Source organism: Eptatretus burgeri, chromosome 16 (assembly GCF_056783735.1).
Source record: "Eptatretus burgeri isolate ZD-2024b chromosome 16, Ebu_testis_v1, whole genome shotgun sequence".
NCBI lineage: Eukaryota > Metazoa > Chordata > Myxini > Myxiniformes > Myxinidae > Eptatretus > Eptatretus burgeri.
The window spans coordinates 22,986,427-23,002,735 of record NC_140976.1 but is presented as its reverse complement, the minus strand read 5'-3'; the positions used below and the strand labels follow the sequence as shown (position 1 = coordinate 23,002,735).

Genomic DNA, 16,309 nt, shown 5'->3' with positions numbered 1-16,309 from the left:
AAATCCGAAGCAGCACTTCCACGTTTGGGAAAGTATCGGTGAGTTTTCGCTCGATGAGAAAACTGTACATCTCGAGTTCAGTACGGCCCGAGTCTGGCTCTGACTCCTTCATCATGGCTTGGAACTGAATCATTTCTTCTGTGAGGTCATGTGATAGATCTTCCCGATACAGCTCGACGAGCTTCGAGCATGACTCTCGAATCTGCTCCACTTCGAGTTGAACAAGAGCACGCAGGAATCCAAATCTGTCGCTCATCTCGCTATAAGCGTTTGTACGCTTTTCCAACTGCAACAGCAGTACGTCGATCACTGCAACGTATCCACTGATGCGAAAGGACTCCTTGGCGTCTAGTTCTACTTCTGGAGTGTGTCCGTAGTCCAAGGGAGTGAAGCGGACATTACGCTTTTGTCTGCGATCCGCGAGTGAATTCCTCCGTCAACAACGAATGTATCAAACTGATCGCGTAATGACTACACGAAGCTCGCCAGTGGCTTGAGGAGCTGCACGGCTGTGTTGAGATCGGTAGCTTGTGACTGAAGGATTTTACTCATACGATCAAATCTACCAAGGACAGTAGACCATAAACCAGCATAGAACCCTATCTCGAGCATGCACATCGTTTGGTGAAGTGTCTCGGTGGTGTTTCTCGTGTCACTATTCACTTGTTCATCGTTTGGGATTTCATCGAGGACATCCATGATTTTGCTGTAACCGTCTACAAGAGCTCGGGTTGCATCAGAATGAGCCGACCAGCGAGTGTCGCTGAGGCGCTTTGGTACCTGCAGACCTTTGACTTTCAGAGCATCAAATAATCTGGTGTAGCGCGACGGGGAAGCTGTAAAAAATACATACACTTGTTCCACAAATTCAAAGAATGCTGCTGCAGGTCTACAGCATCCCACGGCCGACTGACTGACTAAGTTCAGTGAGTGCGTCACGCATGGCACAAATATTGCGAGAGGGTTCTCCTGTTTGATCATTCCCTGCATCCCATTGTATTGGCCACTCATATTAGATGCGTTATCGTAAGATTGTCCTCGACAGTTAGCGATGTGCAATCCAGTGGCTTTCAAAAAATCCAGTAATGCCGTCGCTTGCTGGAGTCCAGTGTGTCCTGTGTTGCTCAGAATAGTCATGAAACGCTCCATGGAGCCTCGTTCTCGATGTATTGTAGAATAATTGTAAGCTGGTCGATGTGGCTTCTGTCAGAAGTAGAATCGACTGACACAGAGAAGTATTTTGCCTCTTTCACACGAGTGACGATGTTATCCAGAACAGATTTTCCGATGATGGAGACTAACTCTTCACATGTCATCGATGATAAGTAGTTGGTGTAGCCACTACCTTGGTTGGCATATTTCTGAATGTGCTGCACCAAAAATGGATCGTATTCCGCAAGTAATTCCATTAAACCAAGGTAGTTACCGTTTTCCGTAACCCAACAATTTCATCCGATCCACGGAACGCTAGACGACGCTCAGTGAGAAACGATATCACGCTCACACTTCGTTTCAGCACCTCCCTCCAATAGGACGCAATCTCACTCACTTGTTTGACGAGTTCAGTTTCCACACGACCTGCGGATGTTACTCTGTCTGACAAGCGGATGATGTTCGCACAATGTACATGCGAACGCTCATGCACCTCGATAGAACGACTGGCATGCTTCCAATCATTGAATCCTTCCCCACCCAGGGCAGTAGCGCCTCCAAAGAGCTTGCAAGCGATGCAGTACAGTTTTCCGGTTGATGTGGAGAAGCAATGCCAGGACCTTTTCACGGACTCTCCGTTTTGTAGTCTACGGTAAAAAAGATTATTGGAGCAGCAGCGTTTCCTACCTTTAACGAACTGTATGGATGAATCAAAGGGACCAGTCAAATTCTGCAGGGGCTCCAAATCTCGTGATGCCCAGTAGTCGATCATCTCTGACGACGGTCGCTCAGGAGGCCAACATCCAATGCAATTGGCAAAGCCAGGTCCACCATCAGTCAGTATATCTCACGCTTCTTCATCTGATGCATGTTCTTCATTGGTGGAACCTTCCGAGATGTTGGGCAAATCTTGACGTGGGGGTTGCGTTGCCAAATCTGCTTGTTCTATCTCTGTTGGTGTTCCAGCCTCTGTCATGGATGAATCGCCTGTTTGTGCAGGAGTGAAAAACTCTGAGATTTTCTGGGTCTTGTCGACGACAGCCTTGTGTCTTTCATCTTTTTCCTTGGAACGTTTCCGCTTTTGAGCACCACTGTCATATTTCCGTGGAGCCCTGGATTTGTGCCTGTTGTCACCGAAGCCGCTCATTGTGGTTTCTGCATCTGGTAGGTACCGAGTCACCGAGATATTGTCAGAGTGCACATGGGACGTACCAGAATCACGAACAACAAGTATGTTTCACACATCTGGAACATAGAAAGTCACACCGTGTTACTGTGCTGTGTGCGCCAGTAAGCAGGGTACGGACAGCGTTCCCTGCCAGCTGCAGTTTCAGTGTGTACAATACTACCCCTGCCGGCCATGTGCTGTGCTGGCCTGGCCTAGTTTTACCACGTCGACTTTCACCTTTTCACCTCTCCTCTGGCTGGACCTCTGTATTCCGTCTGTGCTTACTGGGCTCTGGCGGGCAGTGCCGTAGTTAGTTGGTCACGCTCAACCATCCGAAGCATCGATGATCGATCCAAAAAAAGATCCGAATGTGGGCCCCCAATGCCCGAGGCTTGCCCCGGGAATTTTTGACCACGTTGGATCCGTTCTGTGGACCGTGGAAGAAACGGCTTGAAAAAGCCAAAGCTTGAAAAGGACCCTCACAATGATGGACAGTTTTGAAAAGATATCCTTACAAAGAGTTTACAATCTTCCTTCACTGACAATAAAACTTTAGAAGCACATTTTCAAGGGATTTTCAAAATGTCATCGAAATTGTGGGGGGGGGGGCTAAATGTGGGGGACCCTGGGGCCATGGCCCCACCTGGCCACCCCTAAATCCGGTAGTGCTCCACACTGACACCAATCTCTTCTGACACACCGCACTGACACCCCACACACACACACACCACTCATATTCCCTTCCTTCTCTTCCATTCCCTCCACTTCGGGACCACCGTAAGCCCGCCGGCTTATGTTTAGTGAGTAATAGGCTGCAACCACACCTCGATCTTCTTCCTTTCTTTCTCTCCCTCTTTCTCTTTAATTTCCCCAGAGTGAGTGTGCCACGCTTGTCTTGCTTATAGATAAGCAAAGAATGTCTAAGGGGTTCTTCTGTCCTTAAGAGATAATTTCTTTTCTTTGTGACACTGCACTTGTGCATATTTGCCTCTAAATACATTGCTTTTTACAAGTGGTGTGATAAACTGTTTCCAACCTTCTCGAATGTCTTTTTCCACCATTGGTTCTACATTGCGTATGTAATAAATAGATGGGAAGTTGTGCCCCATTAATTCGCTCCACTAGTTTAGCCGACCTCCCACCGACGGTTTCGCTTGGCCGTACATAATAAGTAGACGGTGGGAAATTTTGAGCACGGTTCCCCAGTTGGGAGGGCGAAATCACCAGTAAGGTAACGTGTTTATGGGCGTGAGGACCCTGCTAGATTTAGCTGCCTCAGAACCATTCCAAAAACAATACGTATCTAAACCATTCCCACGAATCAACTGAAACAAGTCTTCAAACAATTTAATAACATCTAGACGGATTTAATACATACCAAAATAACAAAATACATAAAACATGAAGTGTAACAAATTGTGACACTAACTGATGGGAAGCTCTAAATTGCCTGGTCTAACGATTGTGAAGCCTGGCACGGACATCTTCTAGCCCCCAAATATGATGCTGCTCCAGCAAGTGATACGCACTGATGTCTGTATGCTATCTCACTGATCTGAATACATGTGTTTTGTGTTCTTTATTAACTCATTTATATATTCTCCCTCAAAAAAAACACAACAAACAGGTACAAAAAAAAACATTCAAAAAAATATGTAAAAACATAGAGGGGTGAAATCTCCAACAACCAAACAAGATAGGAATGCCACCACAATACAACACCACAATACGATACCACAATCCTCATGGCTTACCATCACGATATATATTTGGCGTTGTTCCATCACAACCCCACAACAAAAGTAAAACTGGTGTTATATGGATGTACATGAATGGTTGTGTGAACATTTCCATGCTCACGTACTTTTGAAGGACCATTGCATTGCTTACCCTTCATTGGGTTTCCTGGGTTGTCTATGCACAGAATGGGCTTGCAGGTTGATCATGTAATTTGTGGATAAGTGGGCACGAGTTATGCGTGAGTGTGTGTCATTAGTGGGCGGAGTACCTTTTGCATGGTGAAGCAGTGCACTGGTGTGATGTTGTTAAAAATGTTGCATCCTCTGCATGCCATGCAGATATTGTCCGCTTACCTTACTCATCTCTCTGCTTTGCACCATCCCGTTTTTGCCACATCTATTTGTGGTTTGTTCTGTGGAGGGATGTCAATCGCTTCACTTGGTAGACCACCTTCCTGGTCGTTTTCCATGCCATGCCTCAGGAACCAATCACCGATGTTTATTGGGCATGATTCTTCAGAAGTGTTCTCATTGCAGCCTGGAATGAGTTGTGCATTGGATATAGAATGACGGCCACATGCTAGACCTGGGTTACATGGGTCTGAGGAAGGTTCTGGATAACTCATTAAAATGTCGCCTGAAGCTGAGTTTGCTTTCCTTTTTGGTTCAACATTGGTCGAGTTATGATTCGTATTATTTGTTGGTTAGCTGTCGACCAAATTTGGTGCTCCTTTTACCAAGTTAAGAACACCACAAGCTTGTGTATTTAAACACAATTGGAGATGTCATTGATAGAGGGACTTTGAGCAGACCAAATTTGCTCAAATTAACAGGCATCTGCTTGTGACCAGGCCACTGAGGAGACTGTGCGGACAAAGCAGGCTGATGTGGAAGCAGCTATTCGTCGGGCCGAAAGACTAAGCCACAAGGAGACCCTCAATCCCAAAGCAAAGGCAAGTTTGTTAATTGCGTGACCGTTTGTGTCAGCTTCGGATTTTCCATTCGGTATGGCTACATTTAGCGGTTCCTTGCGAGGACTTGTGCTCATACCCCCATCTTCTCTCCAATTAGGAACGGCTGGTGCAGCTAAAATCAGATTGGACGGTGGTGAATGACCTTCTACGGGAACTCAAGGAAGCTGCACCGGTGGTGACGTCATTACCAGCTGGTGAGGTGTCAGGTGCACACTTTCTCCAGCTGTTTTTCTTCGCTAGACTGGTTGGCCCTTCTCAAGAGCAACTTTTGCTCAGCAACTGTTTCAAAGTGATCATTGTGTAGCAACTTTCACACAAATTGTGATTGGATCTTTGGGGGTTTTTTTTCACTTTTTTGATAAGCTTTCCTTTGTATAGAATTTTATTTCATAATTGCGATTGCAATGTGTATATTATGTCCTCTCCCAAAGGCATTCCTATGGTAAACACGTTTGTTAGATTGAACATCATGCGTTGTTATCCCGTTGCACATCATGTCACATTCTAACACCCAGAACCCATAGTTAATATAATGTGGCTGATTTTGTGACCACGTTTGCTTCTGTGCACCAATGAGAGCACCCATGAGGAGGGAACTATGTATATGTAATCTCTGGCAATATGTCAAGAAATTTAAATTGGATATCAGTTTTCTATTACTCTCTGTGTACCACACCAAAGCATGCAATACAAGTTAATGAGTTCCTCCACACGCTTCTCCTGACATTGATATGTTTACGCAGATAACGATGGGGTAGATTACAATGTCTCGGGCAAATTGCATTGAAAAAGGGTTAGTGTTATTTTATGGTATTTTTCAATGATTCCCGTTAATAATTTCCCCTTAGTTTTATATTTTCTCACGTTGTCTGTTCACGACATATATTGTAGTAAATCTGTCATTGCATACACCAACTTTAAAAAAAAAAATTATTATCAGGGCCTGCCGGAATCCAGCGGCAGTTAGTAAATATTGTTTTACACCTGGTTACCGCAGGCCAGTCGGTGGTACAGACGGTGACTGTGGTGACTGTCACCAAGGAAGGAACCACCATGAAACCAGAGGGCCCATCACTTCCGGCACGTGCTGCCGAGCTCACTGATTGGCTGGCACTTCAAGATCACACGGTTCGTTCACGTATTGCTGTTGTTGGTGACCTCGATGACATCTCTGATGCAAGCCAGACTCAAAAGGTGGGAAGTTTGTGGAATTGAAGCTTGGAAGTTGATTCTTAATTGGTTATCACATTTGAAATTCCAAAACAAAGAAAGAAATGTTTTCCCATTGTGGTTTTGTCATTGGGTGTACTTCCTGTTGCAGACATTAAGCCTTTCTAATCATGGAAGCGAAAAAGCAACTAGAACTATGAAGGGATGATCAGGCTCCTTGAGTGGCCAGATAATATGCAACCTAAAGTATTGATGGAGTTGGCAGAGCAGATAAGCGGGATGCAAGTGGGTATCTTTAACGGCTCGTTCGAGTCAGGACAGGTACTGGAGGATTGGAGAGTAGCAAATGTAATACCAATATTTAATAAAAAAAGATCCAGAGAATAATTGAGGAACGATGGATCTGTTGGTTCAACTTCACCTGTTGGGGAGGTGTTGGAGACGTTAATTAAGGAATGGATAGGAAACCATCTCTATAAAAAGAGCCCAGTTTCTCCCTCGGTAACGCTCCATTCTAAAAAGTTTCTGCTGCTGGAGAATAATACAAATTGTACGATTGGAAAAGGTAATAATGCACTTTCTTGGTGGGAAAGCAAATAATCCATTTACTTTTTAGTTTAATCACAGAGTTGTCTCTTTTAAAAGCCCATGTTTCGGGGATTGAGGAAGGAGAAGAGGGACCTCGAGCTTTAATGTAGGGTTCCAACGGTAGCATTTGTTACTCCATGACGGCAGTTGGTGTAGCACAAGCCTGTTGGACCGAATGGCCTCCTCCTGTCCAAAAGTTCTTTGTAAATACTTGTAGCAATTAGAACTAGTTTACATGCTATCGTACATGAATAAATATTCCGTTTTATTATTTATTTATTTATTTTTGTTTCGATGACATTGTCAGCAGATATAATTTGTCGAGTGCAGCAATGCAAGAGTGCTTTGATCTTATACTAGTAGTAATATGAACTGAGGCCTTAAATTCCTTTTTTAGAAATGATATGACATCTGTCTCTTTGTCTCAATTTCTACCTCCTCTCTCACCACTTTGTGCTTCGTCTCCAAACTTTGTTGGCATCATTTGCAATGTCTTATCATTCTGGTTACGTCATCAAAGTTTACTTAAAAGTTTATTCCATTTGGCCCAGTCGAAAATAGACTTTTGTCAAAGCATTTGACGTCACTGCATTCCTGTGGGTGATGCTCCAAGCCCAACTGTCATAAGGTTGTTGTTGTTGTTGTTTCAAATTATTCCATTCATCATGGAATTGTTGTTGCATGGTCCTCCCATCTTATCAAATGCCATTCCATCCCATCACATGTGCTTGATGGATTTACCCGGCCGCTGGTTCTTAAATATTTTTTTGGGTTCACCTTATCGTTTTGTTTTTCTCCTATTTGATCTTGTGAATTTTTACCTCTGCCACCGAAGGTGGACGGAAGTTATGTTTTCACCTCCGTCTTTCTGTCTGTTTTTTCTATGAGCAGGATATCCAAAAAATTCTACAGGGATTTGGGCAAAATTTAGTGGAGAGGTTGGGTGTGTGACTTGGATGAATTGATTCAACTTGATGAAGATCCGGATCCAGATCAGAATACTATAATTTTGTAAGTGATTCTTCACCATTGAGAGATAGAGCCAAAAACGATATATCGCATGATATCTCAAAACGCTGTGGACGGATTCAGACAAGAACAAGCCGATTAGATTTTGGTGAAGATCCGGATCCAGATCCGGCCTATCAGTGGGATAAAAAAAACGTACGCTGTTTTGCCTGGCGGAGATATGCACTCCACCAAATGCCATTCTAGTCATATTAACTTGTGAATTTAGTGAGGTAAAACGTGTGTGTCAATGGTTGTTATGTACATAATTTGGGGTTTCCAAACTTGGAATAGAGTCCTTCTGGGGGCTCAAAGTATCCCTTTCTGGCTCCGTAAGTGATCCCGATTTATGGACCAAATTGTGAAGTTTTCTTGTTCTCAGAGTTTTGTTCTGATGGCTCTTTTACGGATCGTCACCGAACCCCGGCAGCTTCCAGCTATAGTTCGTTTGTAATAATATTCCCAGGGATGGTCCTTAAGATCCCCATGAGGTTCCTCTTCATCATTTACGTTGCTCCAACTATCAATGGTAAAATTTCACCATTCTTCAGCTTTCACGTTTTTGTCACTTCATTTTTTAGATCTTGGTATTTGGTCATTTTCTTGATCCCTGTGTTGTTTAGGTCAAAATTTCTGTGTACTAAAACCTCACTTATCAATGCCGTCCTTTCTGTTTTGCACCTAAGTACTATATCCAGTCACAGTACTTTGTTTTCTCTGTTCATGCTCAATGGGATCATCAGGTCATACGTGAGCATGGTGTCCTTATTTTCAATCATCGCTTTTGGTTCGTGTTTCCATGAGTTTTCTGGGACTGGCATATTAAATTTTTTGCGGATGTTCCCGTAGAGTACTCCACTTCCTTTGTTGTGACTTTGTGTGTACAGCTGTTCTGACATGAGTTTCTTACATCACGATAAGAGGTGACTCGTGCTTTCTTTTTCTACCTTCCAGAACCTACACCTGTCCAAATGACTCAGTCCGATTTTCTTAAAGCCATTGGTGTCGTGACCTTGGTCTTGGGAATTTATTATGATTCGTTCTCCGGCTCAGTTGAGTTGACCTCTTCATAGCCATTGTAATGCCCCCTTCTTAGTTTATGCCCAATCTGTCCAATTATTTTATTTTGTTTTTTGCTTTGTTGTAAACCTTTGACATAATCATCTCCTTGCCCTTTTATCAGTCTCACAGTTGTTGGTGTTTGTTTGTTGATATTTTGCTTTGTATGTTTATTTTATCTTTCTTTGCAATCGGTGTGTGTATTTGTTTCGTGTGTGTGTGTGTGTGTGTCCATGCATGCACATGGAAGTTTCTGTCATTGGCTGTTATCTCCACATGTGGGTGGGTTTCAGGAGGTGGAACAGAAACCTACCTGCTCTCAAAGTATGTTTTTTTCTCTGGTAAAAGTTTGAAATGTTCAATACATTGGATTTAACTATATTTTATGAATCAAATCGTGTATTGCCAACTATTCAAACAGCTGTGTATGCACTGCCTGAAATGCTGTTGGTAAAAACAGGATGGCTTGGGTTGATACACCAATTGAAGCAGAACAGACAGCAGAGGGGAGAGTAGAGTCGGAGGGATGGGAAAACAAAAGATGATTCGGAGTTGTTGTTTTTAGATGGCAGGTAACCTGCAGGAGAAGGTTCAGTGATTTCATTATTTGTAGAAAAATGTATCGCACACACTTTAAAGAAAATGTATCGATCCTACCTTAATTACAGCAATGTATTTCCCTGGCGTCATTTGTAAACCTTTGATTCCATCATGATTTTTAATTCAAAAGTTGTAATGTTAAAAAAAAAACATTGATGTGTGTAAAAGCAATTGATTTGAAAAATGTTTTATTTAACTACTTGACTCGACTTTTGCACCAATGGCAATCAGATAATTTAATCAATTATTTAACTCGCGTTAATGCCCATGAATATGAAGTAATCAGACTGCATATTCCCAGCTGCCCTTAGTTATCCAAGTTCTGTCTGCTCTTCAGTCTGATTGCTTCTTGCCTTGCTGGCCAATTTTCCAATGACTGCCAAAACAGGCATGAAGAAAATGAAGGGAAAAGGAGCCCTGCAGTGATTTATGCTTAAAGCTTTCCACTCATTTCTTAATTAATATATCCTGAACCAAATGGAGTCACATAATACAGTTATTGCACATATTGATGGTGTTGCAGGTGCTCTGCTTCGACTGTCCATAAAGAACACTAATTGCTTCTCTCCAAACCTCACTGAAGGCCCCTCCATTACGTTGCAGCACCTTATTAGTGTGACATTGAGGATGTATTGATTGATGAAAACTTGGCACTAACTCATTGCAATAATTTGATTCACTTCTGATTCAAAGAAACATTGTGTGCTGCTTTATGCTCATCCTAAAGTTGAACTGCACCGAGATAAGTATCCGGCCAGTGACATAGGTTCAAGCGTCATTGCAGCAAAAGGGTTCCATGACTTCTCCTTGTCATTTCAAGATGTTTGTGCAAATCCGCCATGGGTTTGTGCTCAGTGTCACAGTATGAATACACTAACTCTACCTCGACAGATACTCTTTTGGTACGAGGGGCGCTCAAAATGTTATATAACCAAATGCTCAAAATGTTATCAAATTCAAGATGCTTGCAATGGACCAATGCGCATCAGCTTTTTATTTATACTGAATAGACATAAGTTTGTATGATTAATAAGAAAACATTGTGCATGTATACATGCTTTAAAAATAAATAAAACTTAGATTTCAAAATGCGGAATAGTATACCTGATCATTCCAGAATTTTGCTCTGAGTCGCAAGTTCGCTTCAATTATGGATTTCTCATTAATTCTGTTGAGGATGCCCTGTCTTGCATCTTTGTGGGTTCTTGATTGACTGTCACACACTTTTGTGATTGGCTGTCACACGCAGCCAATCACAGACCCACAGAGGTAATGCTCGGCTGTCTCGACAGAAATTGCTGGCAAATTCAACAAAGCTGCATTTGCTGCTTAATGGTGCTGATAAGGATGTAATGGAAAGTTATTTTTCAGATACGGATGTAAAGTGAAAAAATTGTCACCAGATTCTAGTGATTCACATTCTATGAAATTTCAGTTCGATTTCTTGTTTAAGCTTACGTGCACGTGATTGTCTGAGCACACAGTGCAATTGAAGGTGCATTTACGTACGTCATCAATGGCGTTGAGTAATTTATCTGACCTCATTTTCATTTGACCATGCAGCGAATCCTGGGTGAGTTGGACCATAAAAGGCCTTTGCTGGAGGAACTCATCACCACTTTGCAGAACCTCAAGAACAAGACCAGTGAACCAGAAACTCGTGCGACCCTCACCAGCACAGGTATCTTTGCTGCACCTCACATCCAATAGCTTCAAAGAAAACGTGCTCATGAAGAAATTGCTTACAAGCAATATTCTATTACTGCCAATCCAACCGATAAGTGGCAGATTTTCTTTGGCATATATATTCTGATAATAACTGAGGCATAATTGAAAAATCTCAAGTCAGGGTCCAGTCTAAAACAGATAATCCTATCAGTTGTATCTCTATCGGAAATCCTAACCACATGTTCATAGCACCCCAAAAGTATTTACTCAAATCTCATTCCAACCCAAAAGGCCAACATTGGCTCAAACTGTAATCCGCATTTCTGAAAGCTATTTCTCTCCACAGAGCATGGAAATACAGGAGGATTCGTGTGTGTCTTTATGCTATGTGCGCACTGTGTGTACGTGTGTGTGTGTGTGTGTGTGTGTGTGTGTGTGTGTGTGTGTGTGTGTGTGTGTGTGTGTGTGTGTGTGTGTGTATGTGTGTTTTCGCATTATCCTATGGGTAAGAATAGAAAAGTGTTTCTAAAATATAAACTATAACCCATTGTGTTACATTTTATCTTAATGCTTTTTTTGTAATTACCCTCCCTTTATCTGTATTCTCCAACATGCTGTGATATGTTGCATTGGAAAGTATTCTGTCTTTGTAAAGAGCAGAAGTCATTTTGGGAGGAATCTACTTGCAGTTAGTGTTTATGAGAATCCAGACAGCTGTATATGGTCCAACTCTACAGTCGGCGATGTGCAAATAGCACAGTGACGTCATATTCCCAGGTTTCAGTGCAGCATCCAAACAGCATTTCCAGAGGGTTCAAAATGCATGCCCTTGTGTGTTTCGACTTCCTTCATGCCTCACCGTTTGTTTGAGTACAGTACCTGCAGGTCTGCTGCGTCAGATCTGCTTTAGGCTTGTTAAAGGCCATTACCTTCCTTTGGGGTTAAATAGCTGCCCATATGCATGATGATCCATGCCAAAATGGCCTTGCAAAGGTGTGCTGTAGTGCTTTTATGATCTTGGCACGTCTTACCATCTGCTTTGGCTGGCACTGGTTTTAACATCTTTTCTAATTGGCTTTTTAACCTTTCTTGCATCCTTATTTTTTTGAGAATTTTTTTAATGTATTTATATATTCATGGTTTTCCCCAAAGCAACTCCAAGTTTGAAAATCCAACCAAATCTGAATGGTGGAGTCTTTTTGCACTCTGCAAACGTTTTGCAATCATATTCTATTTATCATATTATGGATGCATGGAAGGGGCTTGCGGCAAGGGCAGTGGGATTTGGGGCTCTTTGCGATGACCACACGGGGAGTTGGGGTTCAAGGTTAGTGCGACGATGACCACACGAGGGGGTGGGAGTTCAAGGTTAGTGCGCTAGTGTAGGTATAAATCAAGGATCGCTGATATTAAAGCCAAGCTGCTATATGTATGCCAATTACAGACGCAGAGCATCTCGTTTCAGAGAGGTTCAAGGAAAATTGAAATAAGGCATGATCTCAACCAAAACGAAAGGTGACTAAGATGGAAGAAAAACTAAAAAAGACACCCATTATAAGTTTCAGATGGAACAAAACTCTTTCTTGTTATTCTGAGTCATTATTTTCTTATAAATAAGTGTAACCACGTACCGTCGGTTTTGAAAGTGACAGCAATCTCCATAACTGTCACCGGTGTAGCGGCCATGCATCTGCTGTGCGTTTAGGCACAGTAATAAAAGATAATGAACTTAAGTTTTTTTCACTCATTGTGTAAAGTTTATGAATCTATTCCTCTCCTTGGTGTGTGCCAATGCTGGTGCTCAATCATATAAGGTGCCAACACAAGTTGCTGTCATACGTAGGGTATACCAAATCGTGTTTGGTTCATTTCATTTCTGTACAATGACATTATTTGGTTTTTCGTTCTTTCCACCCACTCGCATGCCTAATCATTTAATACTAATAGCAAGATAATGTCGCATAAGTACACCACTCTAACTCTCTTATAAAGGGGCAAAAACAAAAATATTTAAGTTCATTCAGTGAATGAAAAACTTGCTTTATCATTTTGTCCAAATATGTCGTTTATGGACCTCCAACTCCCTCGAATGTATGTGCCTGTCGCAAGCAGGTGAGAAACTTCTGGCCGCGTACGAGGCAACGCATCGGCTCGCTTCGGGACGCCTGATCCAACTGAACGAGATGTACCACGATTCAGCTCAGTGGAATGAGGCACGGCATGAAGCCGAGCAGCTCTTGGCCTCCGCTGAGCCAAGGTTGGCTCGGTTCGGCCCGGTTACCACTGAGGTGTTGCTGGCCAAACGGGCAGCCGAACTGAAGGTATTCTTGATGTCATTCTCACCAATCTTTGGTTCATTGCTCAGTGTTTCATTTTAACATACAGTTGTCGAAGCTCATGGGAGAGCAGAATAACAACAGGCAAAGGGTCAGCAGATGCAAAATGGGACATAGGAAATGCAATAGGTCGAGAACAGTATGTACAAGCTGAAATGCATCACAAATGTTGTGAAAATTTTTGTTTTTTTTAAATCATTGTTCAATCTGTTCTTGGAAGAAGCAGAAAGCCTTTTTCAGAACATTACAGCACAATTACTGCACATGGTTCACATATTGTTCATTCATTTGATTCCTCCTTCATTCAGTCATCCATTACAGATACTTTATTCGAGCATTCATTGATCCGTTAATTTGATAATTCAAATTTACCAGCTCAGTCATTTTTTTTTTCATTCATTCATAGTTGTAGGATTACGTTCTTGGATCAGCTGAGCTAACGTCTGTTTAAAAAATAATTTAACCAGAAGTTGTCAAAATTTAAGATTTAATGCGTTTAATCATTCGCTAGATTTATGTTGTGTATGATCTAGTCTTAAATGCAAACCAGGGGTGAATAATATTTCGGTTGAGAGCATGCTAACTATTAAACAGTCTAGTCGAAGTTTGATTCCTGACACGTCGGGTGGCACGTAACACTGCCATTCCGATGCAGTTACAGCAATGTGCTCAGCCTCTCAGAGTGCACTATCCTTCAGTAAAGCTAGCTTTCCCATGTGCATTTAGGTTGTAGGTATTAAATAAACAATGGTCCTTTCACCAAATTATCCGCTTGGCCTTAGTTGTGCACTGGTAATTAAGAATATCTGCAGTAGGTGGGGTGTGGCACAGGCACGGCAGTCCATTTAGCCTCTCGTGTCGAATACATCGGTAAAATAAAAAATCTTTTGATCACCCTGGTAAACCGTAGGAATGGTAATAAATGGAGTAAGGTGACCAACCACTTTATTTAACCCATAATGCGGATTTCCCGTTTGTCCAGGTTGATGAATGGTATCGGCCAGAAGGCCTATTCCCTCAAAAGAGAGCACAAGATGTTATGCAAGATGATTTCTTGCTTGTTATATCATAAAATTACATTGTTTTCATTGTGGTATGTTTTACTTTTTTTTAACTTTGATTTGTGATTTTGTTAATACTTTGCTATTTTCAAAACAAAGTAAGAAAAAGCATTTGTGTTGCCTTCATTTTTCTTTATCGCACTGATCCCGATTTAAGTTCGCACTGAGGATTAAGTGATTCATCGTATCACAAACACTAGCCTCATGATGGTTTAAATATGTACATTTGCTATTCGAGGTAAATCTGTGCTCGTATAACTTTTGGCAAAACTGGTACGTTCCCTAAGTGTGGTATGTAGAACACAGAGTTAAAGGGCACGTGTTGGCTGAAGGTTATTTGAATTGGCAGATTGGGTGTATTTTACTTGTTATCACCTTGTTAGTTGCTCTGCTTAAGAAAACACACACACACACATCATTTGCACTTCGCTTGCCTCATGTTGGGCAAGATCTTTATTTGGGAACATGGCTCTATCATGTGACAAAGTGCTTCACCACAGTGTATTATGATAATATTGTGACGGTTTTGGAAATGTACCCCAGAGGAGAATTGTATGTGTATGTGTGTGTCTATGTATATAAATATATATATATATATATATATATATATATATATATATATATATATATATATATATATATATATATATATATATATATATATATATGTGCATGTATCGTTTTTCAAACATATTGTTGTGGTTGACCAAATTCGCAAACCACCATTCAGGTCCCTTAGGTGAGATATCTCGGTAAGTATATGTGTAGTTAGGCCCAAACCCGTTGTCTAGAGGGAATAAATGTCATTCATGCTGGCTGCGACTCTTCAGGATAGCCGTTTTTCTTTTACTATCTTTATTTTGGACCAACCGCCATTATTACCACCACCAACCACGTCTCAACAGCCATCACAACAACAACCACCAACCACAACGCCGCTTCACCACAACCGCCACGACCTTTACCGTCACAACTCGCCACCATCGCATCGCCGTCATCTCGTGCCACTCGTGGGCACTGATGCTGGACTCGTGTAGAGCGCGCACCGAGCAGCGTGTTCAAAAGCATCGCGGACTTTCCGCAGAAAAACGGATCAAAAACGACTCACACCCACTTTTGTTCCGTCCAATCGGTGAGCGAGGGGCGATTTGGCCCCGCCTCCAGGGCGTTGGAGGGCGGTCGCTATATGCAAATTCATGGATCAAAAAGCATTCACGCCCACTTTTCCTCGGGCCAATAGGGAGCCAGCAAGAGAGGTGAAAGGTCGGAGGCAGAGGGTCAAAGATGAAGGAGCGAAGCCACGGGGCTTATAAGAACGACTGCGTTCGTCAGTCGAGGCAGTTCAGTTTGCAGGAGGAAGAGATGAGTTGGAAGCGGAGGAAGAGTTCAGTTCGCAGGAGGAAGAGTTCGGAGTTGGAAGTGGAGAAGAGAGCAGTTCGCAGTTAGCAGTTCGCAGTTAGCAGTGCAGTTGGGAGTTCGCGGAGTCGGAGTGAAGAGGACGGAGCTGTGGAGAGGCGGCGGCGGCGAAGGCGGTTGAGGGGGTGCTCGCGTCGGATTCGAGGAACTGCGGAGGGAAATGCCGGCGGCGCGACCGAGGTCGTGGTGGAGACGCTCGTCGCGGGACCCAAGAGTTTGTGAAATCCTCCTTTCCCCGGGCATCAGCAACCCCCTCCTGTTTCCCCCCGCGCTGAGATAGTGCGACAAAAGGGGGCCCCCTTCCCACCCCCTACCAGACACTGTCTGCGAGGCCCGCGGAGTTGAGGCACCACCGCCGCTCCGCGTCTCA

The 16,309-nt window shown here is 42.7% G+C and overlaps 1 protein-coding gene across 6 annotated transcripts in view; it reads left to right on the top strand.

Annotated features, from left to right (window-relative positions):
- Positions 1–16,309, top strand: part of LOC147010706 (dystrophin-like) — a 1,018,488-nt gene that overhangs the window by 807,411 nt on the left and 194,768 nt on the right. For 5 of the 6 annotated variants that reach the window (XM_085859614.1, XM_085859615.1, XM_085859616.1 and 2 more), the window contains 5 exons: positions 4,911–5,012; positions 5,131–5,239; positions 6,031–6,227; positions 11,022–11,139; positions 13,236–13,447. In XM_085859614.1, coding sequence (XP_085715740.1) covers positions 4,911–5,012; positions 5,131–5,239; positions 6,031–6,227; positions 11,022–11,139; positions 13,236–13,447 — 738 coding nt within the window. The remainder of the gene's footprint in view (positions 1–4,910; positions 5,013–5,130; positions 5,240–6,030; positions 6,228–11,021; positions 11,140–13,235; positions 13,448–16,309) is intronic. The other variant, XM_085859617.1, reaches the window with a different exon arrangement.